This window comes from Lampetra fluviatilis, chromosome 76 (assembly GCF_964198595.1).
Source record: "Lampetra fluviatilis chromosome 76, kcLamFluv1.1, whole genome shotgun sequence".
Classification (NCBI taxonomy): Eukaryota; Metazoa; Chordata; class Hyperoartia; order Petromyzontiformes; family Petromyzontidae; genus Lampetra; species Lampetra fluviatilis.
In genome coordinates, this window is record NC_136350.1 from 3,286,541 (window position 1) to 3,300,291 (window position 13,751).

The following is a 13,751-nucleotide window of genomic DNA, read 5'->3' on the forward strand; positions in this document are numbered from 1 at the left end:
TGTGAATTTTCTCTCGTCGTGAAGTAGATTGCCTTGCCGGGGATTCTGTTTGATGCGGACTTTCACCTGGTTGGGAGAAGACCGCCGTCTGCAGATCGATTCCAACGCGATCGAACGTCTGTCCCTGTGCCTCCGTCGTCCATGCAGGGGACGCGTAGGTTTGCAGCGCCCCCTGCATGAAAGCGATGGAAAGTGCAGCGTTCGTCACAGATAAATGATGTCGTGTGCTTATATATTTACGTATAAATTGTACACCAAAATCGGTCCACAGTTGACTTGCACTGAATGCTGCAGTAGTGTTTATATTTTGTGTAAAACATTCCTTTGTTTCGCGAAAAGACTGATAAATGAAAGACGTCTTGTCTGCTGATCTTGTTCGTATCTGTGTACATCGATATCCCACACTACACACCACACACAGGGAAATAAATAGAAACTAGAACGACTTCCCGGGATGGGCAAAGATCGAGGAATCTCTTTCAATGGAGCGAGTTCAATGTGTTCGATTCAACATCTCTCTGTCCGTCTGTCTCTCTGTTTGCCTCTGTGTGTCTCTCTGCCTGTGTCTCTCTGTCGATGTCGTCTCTGCGTATCTTTCTCTGTCTCTGTGTTCCTCTTGTCTGTGTCTGTCCGCCTGTCTTGTCTGTCTGTGTGTCTGTCTATCAGCGTCTGTCCCACCGCAGTCAACGACAGTCAGTAGCAGCAGGCGCCCGTTCAGCTCCCACGACTACACGCGACTCAAACTTGCTCCCAACACACAAAGACAAAGATCCCCCGTGTAGCCTGCACAGACTGTAGGGGCAAGTGCTGTTAGCGAGCACCTATTAAGGGTGGGACAGCACTCGAGGGGGTGGGTGGCCAGCACCACGCCCGGCCGCCTTTGTCTCCCTAGTGGCGATGTTTACACACTGCACCGGGTACTCGTTTGAGGCTGAGTCGACGTAGGGGAGGCTCAGGACCGGTTCGGAAAGTCGTCACTGGCGGTGTTGGCCACGAGCGGGAATGGAACTCGGCTGGTCGGTGCGGAGCGCAGCGCTCACCACGACACTGCCGCTCCCCTTCTGTCAACAAACTTGAACTCTGACCCCGCTCTCTGACGTCGCCGCTCAGCGTGACCTCATCTGCGTCAAACGCCACGGGGAGGTGTGCCTCGCTAGTGACGTCATGTCACCAAGGTATTCACCCCACCCAACTCACGCGCTCTTGAGCGTGACGTCACCTCCGCTCGGCCGCTGCCGATGTCTGTTCCAGTGCCAATCCTTATTTGGGCAAAGCTACGCCCGGTGACTGGCGGCTCATTAACATAATGTGTTCGCGAAAGTCGTCGCGGGTTTATTGTGACGGGTTCCGCATCCACGGCCCATCCCTCCATGTTTGGGCTGGGTTCATTAACATAATTTATTTAAGTTACAGAGCCGATTGTTGTGGGAGGAGAGTGTCCTTTCCTGTAAGTGACGTCATGTCACCTCCTGCCTCGTGACGTCACGATGTAACAGGAAGTTGCCGCTCCGCGCTCGCACTGAAATCCGAGGTGAGAAATTCTCATCGCGGTTGTTGTGGTGGTTGTTGTGGTGGTTGTTGTTGTGGTGTACCGAGGTAGAGCCTCGCTCTCTCGCTCGTAGGGATGTCAATTGAGTAGCAGCGAGCATGGAAGCGATGTGCAGGTTGTAACTTTACAACGCGGGGCCTTGCCTCCTGCCCTCGCCTGGTCGCGTTTGCTTCAATTCTCTCGCTTAAGTTGAATTTGTCTTGACCCGGATCGCCACTTTGTAACTTTGTTTAAATATTCTATACTAACACAGTTTTTTTTTTCATTTTTTACCAGGCCAAGCCCGCTTGAGCTGCTCTTCCGCTCTTGTTTTCAGAAGCGACCTGCCCACAACAACAACAAGGTGAGGCTCGTCAACAGCGTGGCGGTGTTCACTCTAGACACGTGGTGGTGTTCAATGTAGACGCGTGGTGGTGTTCAATGTAGACGCGTGGTGGTGTTCACTCTAGACGCGTGGTGGTGTTCACTCTAGACGCGTGGTGGTGTTCACTCTAGACGCGTGGTCGTGTTCACTCTGGACGTGTGGTGGTGTTCACTCTCTGCATGTAGAGTGGGGACAACCGGGGGATCCTGAGGGAAATCAACGCAACCACGGGGAGAGAGAGAGAAAAACACGCAAACTCCAAATATACAGCCAGCATCAGGGTTGGGATCGAACCCACGACTTCCTGTATGCCAGGAGAGGTAGTTAACATCTCACCACGGAGAGAGAGACACGCAGCCTCGGCTGTGTTGATTGATCCTCAATGAATTACTTGCTGGAGTGAGGAAGCATTAATACTGAGCAGGTGAAGGTGGCCAGGAGTGGGTCTGGACACACCACCACCTGTGAACCGTGCCAGTGTGTGACAGTGGTGGAGCCAGTGGGGGTGGGGTGGCACGTGCCCCCCCAACGGTCCGATCGAAATCCCTAATTTCGATCGGATCATTGGGGTTTATTAGTAACTCGCTTCACTACCCGGCTTTGCCCGGGACTTGGATTCTTGTCTTGGATACATTTCAAATTTCATATTCCCTTATCTTTCACTGAAAAAATTGATGCTTGCAAGACAGATAAACGCCGAAACACATAAATTTACCAGAATCGAATGTTTTCACTCAAGGATATTCAACCTTAACCCACTTCTACGTAAGGTCGATTTTGACAACTCAGGAATGGAATGACGTGGCGAACTGAAAATAGTCGCGTTTAATTAGAAATTCCAGACATCATAAGCTGTTAAAATTTCATGACGCCAGATCTCAGCGTTGGAGAGTTTTTGCTGCTTCACACAAACAAACAGATGTCATTTCTGCTTCATATGTAAGATAGCAGTTGTACCCGTTCTTCGCACGGATTTGTATTGAAACTCCAAGAAGCCAATGGCTTCATCAGCCTGGAGGGAAGCGCCACCTACACTCTCCCGGCACGCTGCGAACAGCTGTAGAAGTACGGCGGGCGAAGAGCCATATGGTAGGGGTAAGCATTGCAGAGCGCTTAACTCAGGTGTGATGCGGGTTGACGCCACATACTTAATGGTAATTTTTCTCACCTCCTCCCCCCCCCCCCCCCTAAAATACAAAAGTGTAATTTTTATACTTTTTACATTGTGTACAGTATGGAACCTACCCACATGCCAAATTTCAAGTGTGTGGCATGTTGGGAAGTATGCTAAACATTTCAAACACACGTATCCACAGATTTCCCTTTTATATAAGATAAATCGGCATTTTGCGACCCCCACTGCCACCATTTGGCATATTATTACGTGCCAGGGACTCTATGAGAGGACAACAGTCCGAGTCTATAATTGGCAATAAGTAACAGCAAAGCAGTTACAAGCGACTCAGAATTGTGCGCAGTTGCGTATACAGTACACGACTTCCTTAAACCAAACGCCTTGAGCGAGCGCGATGCCGATCATACGCGTCGAATAAAAAACAAGGGACGAGTCCTTACTTACTAACAAGTCCTTACTAACAACTCCTTACTTAATAACAACTCATATCATGTTTCATTGCTGGAGGGGTTGCCCCCCCCCCTACCTGAAAATCCTGGCTCCGCCTCTGATTGGGTGACAGTGTCAAGTTTGTATTTGCAGTCAAGTCTATTAACTCTATTGAACACAGAGGTTTTTATCAAAACGGTAGTTTTTTGGTTTTCCGCTGGAAATCTTGTAAGAATGGTGTCAGAAAGTTATCACAGCACACATGCAGTTGAAGTCGGAACTGTTCATCCCAACATTCAAGGACATCTGAGCCTGGCTTCACTCCTAAGTTGCGATTGAACATTAATTTATGCATTTCTGCATAACACAAATAGTATTATTTTCAACACCCTTTGCTATTTCAGCTGAATTTAGCTTTTATAAATATTCCTTTTGAAGCCAAACAGCCGAAATTGTGTGCTCGGAGTTTTGGGTTAACATTCATTTTGAAGATACGAGGGCTTCCAGGCATGTTTGTGACCATTTGCCCTCATTGTGTGCCATAACAGCCTGTGTGATGAATTTGGGACACTTTTTCACTATATCATGAATATATAAATATGTACAGTAGTGTAAGTCATGTGTGACTGTATATGCATTCCTCTGTCCATCGATACTGACATGTTGATGGTGTGGATATTTCTCTTTTGTCTGCAGCTGTCGCTTCTTCTGCAGAATTGGTCTGATGGAGCAAAGGCACTCGGCTCAGCTCGGTACAACAAGGCAACAATGCGACCGGTGTTCATACAGCACGGATCATCATAGACATTTGACACGGCACCAGAGAACTCACACGGGAGATAAACCCTTCAAGTGCAGTGTGTGTGGGAAGGCGTTTGCACATTCATCTACTCTTGTAGAACACCAGAGAACACACACGGGAGAGAAACCCTTCAAGTGCAGTGTGTGTGGAAAGGCATTTGCACATTCATCTACTCTTGTAAAACACCAGAGAACACACACGGGAGATAAACCCTTCAAGTGCAGTGTGTGTGGGAAGGCGTTTGCACAGTCATATGCTCTTGTAATACACCAGAGAAACCACACGGGAGAGAAACCCTTCAAGTGCGGTGTGTGTGGGAAGGCGTTTGCACTTTCATCTACTCTTGTAGAACACCAGAGAATACACATGGGAGAGAAACCCTTCAAGTGCAATGTGTGTGGGAAGGCGTTTGGACAGTCATCTGCTCTTGTAAAACATCAGAGAACACACACGGGCGAGAAACCCTTCAAGTGCAGAGTGTGTGGGAAGGCGTTTGCACATTCATCTGCTCTTGTAGTACACCAGAGAACCCACACGGGAGATAAACCCTTCAAGTGCGGTGTGTGTGGGAAGGCGTTTGCAATTTCAACTACTCTTGTAGAACACCAGAGAATACACACGGGAGAGAAACCCTTCAAGTGCAGAGTGTGTGGGAAGGCGTTTGCACAGTCATCTACTCGTGAAGCACACAAGAGAACACACACGGGAGAGAAACCCTTCAAGTGCAGTGTGTGTGGGAAGGCGTTTGCACAGTCATCTGCTCTTGTAATACACCAGAGAACCCACACGGGAGATAAACCCTTCAAGTGCAGTGTGTGTGGGAGGGCGTTTACACAGTCACATCATGTTGTAGCACACCAGAGAACACACACGGGAGAGAAATCCTTCAATTGCAGTGTGTGTGGGAAGGAGTTTGCACTTTCATCAAATCTTCATGTACACCAGAGAACACACAAGCATCAGAATATCCACCAGGAGTGGAGTCTGAAATCAGCTTGTGAAAGTCAAAGTGCCGCAATGAGCCCATCCCTCATCAAACAAGAACCGGAAGAAAATCCCAGCTTGGACACTTTCAAAGGTATCAAGGTGAAATATGAAGACGTGAAGGTGAAATGTGAAGAAGTGATGGTGAAGAGCGAAGAAGTGAAGGTAAAATGTGAAGATGAAGATTCAACTCCAAAATCGGACCTTCGCATCGATGGAGGCAACGTGAAGCAGGAGGAGAATTCTGACTGTGAGGCAGAGCGAGGCAACTCCCAGCAGTTTGTGGAAGTGGAGGTGTGGGTGGACTTCCTCCGAGACACTACAAAGTCAAATGGAGACCCGGTAGATGTGTAAGCCAGTGACGATGTCGCTCCAATAGATGAACCTTTGTCACAGGCCTTTAATGACAAGAATGCCTAGGTTGAACCTGCAGAGTAAGAGCGGACAGTCTTTGTGGACCTGTGGGTTGCGTTGATCTCTAACCAGGAGCGGGAGCCAATAAGCTCCCAAGCATTCACTATGTTATCAATTGCATTTATATGGTGCTTGCTTAATCGCCTCGGCAACTCGGAGTTTTGTATCGTATCTCGTTTCAAAGACTCGAAGAGCATCCCCAAGTAGCAGCTGCCCCTGTGTGGCACAAGGTGGTGGCCCTTTACCGGCCTGCATGTGGACAAGAGCCTGTCAGTAGGCGGCAATGGTTGATGTGGCATCTCGGTTGTGGAATTTGTAGATAATGTTTTTAGAATTTGCTACATTTTGACCCAGACGCCAACATGCAATGGCCTACTCGTTTTGAATAGCGCAATAGTATGTTGTATATACACTGTTAAGCAGACAGTGTTTTTTGTTTATCTTGTTAATAGGATTTAACCTGATGCAGCATATTTCAGTGCAGTGATTTAACTTCGTAAAAATGGTCAATAATTTAGAATGAATACTTGTCTGATTGTGTGCGTACATGTAACATTTTGTCTATAAGGGTCAAACATTGAATAACTGATGTTAGGACAAAGTGTGTGTTTTGCAAGTAACCTGTACAGATCACTCAAGTGAGACTCCTTGTTCTTGTGATACAGGTCAAAGGGTACTTGTGTTTTCAGGAAGCATCTCCCTCTGGATCAACTCATTTTCTTTGAAATAAGGAGCACATTTGGATTGTTCATCTGTTACAAGGCATACCACTCAAAAGTTACACGTAGAGGAGATACATTCTCTACAACACGAATTATAATTTTGCATTACGTGTTGACGTAGATTTTGTCTAACTCGGACTAGAAATGCTCCTTGCTGATTAACGTCTGGATGTCAGTAACTATCGGTTGAAACAAGCCCGGCTGCTGTTAAGACGCTGTGCACCAATAAGGGTCCACAGGTGGCTTGCACTGAATCAATGACGCACTCCCAGAAGTCTGCTAGTTATAGTTTGTGTAAAACATTTCTTTGTTTCGTGGAGAGATCGATCAATGAAAGATGTCATGTCTGTTGATCTGCTTCATAGCAAAGAGGTAATTTTAAGAGCATATTTGAAATGCATTTTTGGTACAGATTTGTATTCGGTTACAAGGCAGAGCACATCTGGTAGATACATTCTCCACAACAACACTCATTAGAACTTTGCATGACGTCTTATATGTTGGTGAACTAGGACAAGAAATGGTCCTTGCCGATTAACGTCTGGATGTTCACAACCATGGGTTGAAGCAAGCCTGACCGTCTGCGACGCTCCTCACAACCATTTATGGCCTTGGGCCAGGAAAGTCACGAAAAAAATTGCGCACGAACGACGCATCCACGCAAGCACCCGATGCTCCGTTTTGAAGTTTGAAAATGAAACAACTTTGAATTGTATTATGTTTTGAATTAGATGTATTTCTTCATTAAAAGCTTGTTATTTTACATCTGGAAGACTTAATTGAAAACATTTAGTGTGAATTATCTCGTCGTGAAGTAGATGGCCTTGCCGGGGATTCTGTTCGATGCGGACTTTCACCTGGTTGGGAGAAGACCGCCGTCTGCAGATCGATTCCAACGCGATCGAACGTCTGTCCCTGCGCCTCCATCGTTCATGCAGGGGGCGCGTAGGTTTGCAGCGCCCCCTGCATGAAAGCGATGGAAAGTGCAGCGTTCGTCACAGATAAATGAAGTCGTGTGCTTATATATTTACATATAAATTGTACACCAAAATCGGTCCACAGTTGACTTGCACTGAATGCTGCAGTAATTATTATATTTTGTGTAAAACATTCCTTTGTTTCGCGGAGAGACTGATAAATGAAAGTCGTCTTGTCTGCTGATCTTGTTCATATCTGTGTACATCGATATCCCACATTGCTTACACTACACACCACACACAGGGAAATAAATAGAAACTAGAACGACTTCCGGGGATGGGCAAAGATCGAGGAATCTCTTTCAATGGAGCGAGTTCAGTGTGTTCGATTCAACATCTCTGTCCGTCTGTCTCTCTGTTTGCCTCTGTGTGTCTCTCTGCCTGTGTCTCTCTGTCTATATCGTCTCTGCGTATCTGTCTCTGTGTTCCTCTTGTCTGTCCGCCTGTCTTGTCTGTCTGTGTGTCTGTCTATCAGCGTCTGTCCCACCGCAGTCAACGACATAAAGTAGCAGCAGGCGCCCGTTCAACTCTCACGACTACACGCCACTCAAACTTGCTCCCAACACACAAAGACAAAGATCCCCCGTATAGCCTGCACAGACTGTAGGGGCAAGTGCTGTTAGCGAGCACCTATTAAGGGTGGGACGGCACACGAGGGGGTGGGTGGCCAGCACCACGCCCGGCCGCCTTTGTCTCCCTAGTGGCGATGTTTACACACCGCACCGGGTACTCTTTTGAGGCTGAGTCGACGTAGGGGAGGCTCAGGACCGGCTCAGAAAGTCATCACTGGCGGTGTTGGCCACGAGCGGGAATGGAACTCGGCTGTTCGGTGCGGAGCGCAGCGCTCACCACGTCACTGCCACTCCCCTTCTGTCAACAAACTTGAACTCTGACCCCGCCCTCTGACGTCGCCGCTCAGCGTGACCTCATCTGCGTCAAACGCCAGGGGGAGGTGTGCCTCGCTAGTGACGTCATGTCACCAAGGTATTCACCCAACTCACGCGCTCTTGAGTGTGACGTCACCTCCGCTCGGCCGCTGCCGATGTCTGTTCCAGTGCCAATCCTTATTAGGGAAAAGCTACGCCCGGTGACTGGCGGCTCATTAACATAATGTGTTCGCGAAAGCCGTCGCGGGTTTATTGTGACGGGTTCCGCATCCACGGCCCATCCCCCCATGTTTGGGCCGGGCTCATTAACATAATTTATTTAAGTTACAGAGCCGCTTGTTGTGGGAGAGTGTCTTTTCCTGCAAGTGACGTCATGTCACCTCCTGCCTCGTGACGTCACGATGTAACAGGAAGTTGCCGCTCCGCGCTCGCACTGAAATCCGAGGTGAGAAATTCTCATCGCGGTTGTTGTGGTGGTTGTTGTGGTGGTTGTTGTTGTGGTGTACCGAGGTAGAGCCTCGCTCTCTCGCTCGTAGGGATGTCAATTGAGTAGCAGCGAGCATGGAAGCGATGTGCAGGTTGTAACTTTACAACGCGGGGCCTTGCCTCCTGCCCTCGCCTGATCGCGTTTGCTTCAATTCTCTCGCTTAAGTTGAATTTGTCTTGACCCGGATCGCCACTTTGTAACTTTGTTTAAATATTCTATACTAACACAGTTTTTTTTTTCATTTTTTACCAGGCCAAGCCCGCTTGAGCTGCTATACCGCTCTTGTTTTCAGAAGCGACCTGCCCACAACAACAACAAGGTGAGGCTCGTCAACAGCGTGGCGGTGTTCACTCTAGACGCGTGGTGGTGTTCACTCTAGACGCGTGGTGGTGTTCACTCTAGACGCGTGGTGGTGTTCACTCTAGACGCGTGGTGGTGTTCACTCTAGACGCGTGGTGGTGTTCACTATGGACGTGTGGTGGTGTTCACTCTCTGCATGTAGAGTGGGGACAACCGGGGGATCCTGAGGGAAATCAACGCAACCACGGGGAGAGAGAGAGAAAGACACGCAAACTCCAAATATACAGCCAGCATCAGGGTTGGGATCGAACCCACGACTTCCTGTATGCCAGGACAGGTAGTTAACATCTCACCACGGAGAGAGAGAGACACGCAGCCTCGGCTGTGTTGATTGATCCTCAATGAATTACTTGCTGGAGTGAGGAAGCATTAATACTGAGCAGGTGAAGGTGGCCAGGAGTGGGTCTGGACACACCACCACCTGTGAACCGTGCCAGTGTGTGACAGTGGTGGAGCCAGTGGGGGTGGGGTGGCACGTGCCCCCCCAACGGTCCGATCGAAATCCCTAATTTCGATCGGATCATTGGGGTTTATTAGTAACTCGCTTCACTACCCGGCTTTGCCCGGGACTTGGATTCTTGTCTTGGATACATTTCAAATTTCATATTCCCTTATCTTTCACTGAAAAAATTGATGCTTGCAAGACAGATAAACGCCGAAACACATAAATTTACCAGAATCGAATGTTTTCACTCAAGGATATTCAACCTTAACCCACTTCTACGTAAGGTCGATTTTGACAACTCAGGAATGGAATGACGTGGCGAACTGAAAATAGTCGCGTTTAATTAGAAATTCCAGACATCATAAGCTGTTAAAATTTCATGACGCCAGATCTCAGCGTTGGAGAGTTTTTGCTGCTTCACACAAACAAACAGATGTCATTTCTGCTTCATATGTAAGATAGCAGTTGTACCCGTTCTTCGCACGGATTTGTATTGAAACTCCAAGAAGCCAATGGCTTCATCAGCCTGGAGGGAAGCGCCACCTACACTCTCCCGGCACGCTGCGAACAGCTGTAGAAGTACGGCGGGCGAAGAGCCATATGGTAGGGGTAAGCATTGCAGAGCGCTTAACTCAGGTGTGATGCGGGTTGACGCCACATACTTAATGGTAATTTTTCTCACCTCCTCCCCCCCCCTAAAATACAAAAGTGTAATTTTTATACTTTTTACATTGTGTACAGTATGGAACCTACCCACATGCCAAATTTCAAGTGTGTGGCATGTTGGGAAGTATGCTAAACATTTCAAACACACGTATCCACAGATTTCCCTTTTATATAAGATAAATCGGCATTTTGCGACCCCCACTGCCACCATTTGGCATATTATTACGTGGTCAGGGACTCTATGAGAGGACAGCAGTCCGAGTCTATAATTGGCAATAAGTAACAGCAAAGCAGTTACAAGCGACTCAGAATTGTGCGCAGTTGCGTATACAGTACACGACTTCCTTAAACCAAACGCCTTGAGCGAGCGCAATGCCGATCACACGCGTCGAATAAAAAACAAGGGACGAGTCCTTACTTACTAACAAGTCCTTACTAACAACTCCTTACTTAATAACAACTCATATCATGTTTCATTGCTGGAGGGGTTGCCCCCCCCCTACCTGAAAATCCTGGCTCCGCCTCTGATTGGGTGACAGTGTCAAGTTTGTATTTGCAGTCAAGTCTATTAACTCTATTGAGCACGGAGGTTTTATCAAAACAGTAGTTTTTTGGTTTTCCGCTGGAAATCTTGTAAGAATGGTGTCAGAAAGTTATCACAGCACACATGCAGTTGAAGTCGGAACTGTTCATCCCAACATTCAAGGACATTGAGCCTGGCTCCACTCCTCTAAGTTGCGATTGAACATTCATTTATGCATTTCTGCATAACACAAAAAGTATTATTTTCAACACCCTTTGCTATTTCAGCTGAATTTAGCTTTCATAAATATTCCTTTTGAAGCCAAACAGCCGAAATTGTGTGCTCGGAGTTTTGGGTTAACATTCATTTTGAAGATACGAGGGCTTCCAGGCATGTTTGTGACCATTTGCCCTCTCATTGTGTGCCATAACAGCCTGTGTAATGAATTTGGGACACTTTTTGACTATATCATGAATATATGAATAAGTACAGTAGTGTAAGTCAGGTGTGACTGTGTATATGCATTATTCTATGCATCGATACTGACATGTTGATGGTGTGGATATTTCTTTTTTGTCTGCATGTGTCGCTTCTTCTGCAGAATTGGTCTGATGGAGCAAAGGCACTCGGCTCAGCTCGGTACAACAAGGCAACAATGCGACCGGTGTTCATACAGCACGGATCATCATGGACATTTGACACAGCACCAGAGAACTCACACGGGAGATAAACCCTTCAAGTGCAGTGTGTGTGGGAAGGCGTTTGCACAGTCATATGCTCTTGTAATACACCAGAGAACCCACACGGGAGAGAAACCCTTCAAGTGCGGTGTGTGTGGGAAGGCGTTTGCACTTTCATCTACTCTTGTAGAACACCAGAGAACACACACGGGAGAGAAACCCTTCAAGTGCAGTGTATGTGGGAAGGCGTTTGCACATTCATCTACTCTTGTAAAACACCAGAGAACCCACACGGGAGAGAAACCCTTCAAGTGCAGTGTGTGTGGGAAGGCGTTTGCACAGTCATATGCTCTTGTAGAACACCAGAGAACACACATGGGAGAGAAACCCTTCAAGTGTAGTGTGTGTGGGAAGGCGTTTGCACAGTCATCTGCTCTTGTAAAACATCAGAGAACACACACGGGCGAGAAACCCTTCAAGTGCAGAGTGTGTGGGAAGGCGTTTGCACATTCATCTGCTCTTGTAGTACACCAGAGAACCCACACGGGAGATAAACGCTTCAAGTGCGGTGTGTGTGGGAAGGCGTTTGCACGTTCAACTAATCTTGTAGAACACCAGAGAATACACACGGGAGAGAAACCCTTCAAGTGCAGAGTGTGTGGGAAGGCGTTTGCACAGTCATCTACTCGTGAAGCACACCAGAGAACACACACAGGAGAGAAACCCTTCAAGTGCAGTGTGTGTGGGAAGGCGTTTGCACATTCATCTACTCTTGTTATACACCAGAGAACCCACACGGGAGATAAACCCTTCAAGTGCAGTGTTTGTGGGAGGGCGTTTACACAGTCACATCATGTTGTAGCACACCAGAGAACACACATGGGAGAGAAATCCTTCAATTGCAGTGTGTGTGGGAAGGAGTTTGCACTTTCATCAAATCTTCATGTACACCAGAGACCACACAAGCATCAGAATATCCACCAGGGGTGGAGTCTGAAATCAGCTTGTGAAAGTCAAAGTGCCGCAATGAGCCCATCCCTCATCAAACAAGAACCGGAAGAAAATCCCAGCTTGGACACTTTTAAAGGTATCAAGGTGAAATATGAAGAGGTGAAGGTGAAATGTGAAGAAGTGATGGTGAAGAGCGAAGAAGTGAAGGTAAAATGTGAAGATGAAGATTCAACTCCAAAATCTGACCTTCACGTCGATGGAGGCAACGTGAAGCAGGAGGAGAATTCTGACTGTGAGGCAGAGCCAGGCAACTCCCAGCAGTTTGTGGAAGTGGAGGTGTGGGTGGACTTCCTCCGAGACAATACAAAGTCAAATGGAGACCCGGGAGATGTGTAAGGCAGTGACGATGCCACTCCAATAGATGCCCCTTTGTCACAGGTCTTTAATGACAAGAATGTGAAGTTAAACACTCGGTTCCTAGGTTCAACCTGCAGGGTATGCGGCCAGTTTTTGTGGACCTGTGTGTTGGGTAGATCTCTAACCAGGAGCGAGAGCCAATAAGCTCCCAAACATTCACTGTTATAAGTGCATTTATATGGTGCTTGCTTAATCGCCTCTGGCAACTCTGAGTTTTGTATCGTATCTCATATCAAACACTCCAAGAGCACCCCCAAGTAGCTGCCCCTGTGTGGCACAAAGTGGTGGCCCTTTACCGGCCTGTCAGCAGGGGGCGATGGTTGATGTGGCATCTCAGTTGTGTCGTTTGTAATGTTTGGAATTTGCTCAATTTTGACCCAGACACCAGCATGCAATGGCATAATCGTTTTAAATGGCACAATAGTATGTTGTACATACACTGTTAAGCAGACGGTGTGTATTTTTAAATAGCTTCTTGTTAATGCGATGTAACCTGATGCAGTATATTTCAGTGCAGTCATTCAATTTTGTTAATATGCCTGTCACTAATTTAGAATGAATACTTGTCTGATTGTGTGCGTACATGTACCATTTTGTCTATAAGAGTCAAACATTGAATAAGTCATGTTAGGACAAAGTGTGTGTTTTGGAAGTAACCTGTACAGATTACTCAGGTGAGACTCATTGTTCTGGTGATATAGGTCAAAGGGTATTTTTGTGTAGGAACTGTCAATCGATGCAATATTAAAATATCCCAATGTGGGGGCCCAGCCGTGCATTTTGTCTGGATTATCGCTTTACCTTATTGGGGAGAGCCTGCCCGAGTCTCAACTTTCTTTTTTCAGGAGGGTCCTGCCAAGTTTGTCGCAGGGGGGAGGCGATTTTACTGAATGCATTTACAATTTTGTAATATCTAGGTATTTTTTCAGAATTGCGTTGCATTGGACAAAATGAGATGC

The 13,751-nt window shown here is 47.2% G+C and overlaps 1 protein-coding gene across 1 annotated transcript; it reads left to right on the forward strand.

Moving 5' to 3' along the window:
• The first annotated feature begins 1,475 nt into the window (after positions 1 to 1,475).
• LOC144953443 (uncharacterized) lies at positions 1,476 to 13,544 on the forward strand. The gene is made up of 4 exons (XM_078884020.1): positions 1,476 to 1,531; positions 1,826 to 1,892; positions 4,174 to 5,207; positions 11,438 to 13,544. The coding sequence occupies exons 3-4, from the start codon at positions 4,202 to 4,204 to the stop codon at positions 12,769 to 12,771; spliced, it is 2,340 nt and encodes a 779-aa protein (XP_078740146.1). The 5' UTR covers positions 1,476 to 1,531; positions 1,826 to 1,892; positions 4,174 to 4,201; the 3' UTR covers positions 12,772 to 13,544.
• The last annotated feature ends 207 nt before the right edge of the window (positions 13,545 to 13,751 follow it).

Coding starts and splice junctions, on each gene's coding strand:
- LOC144953443 (XM_078884020.1), top strand. CDS start 4,202: ATGGAGCAAAGGCACTCGGCTCAGCTCGGTACAACAAGGCAACAATGC. Junction 5,208..11,437: donor GGAGTTTGCACTTTCATCAA/ATCTTCATGTAC, acceptor ATCATCATGGAC/ATTTGACACAGCACCAGAGA.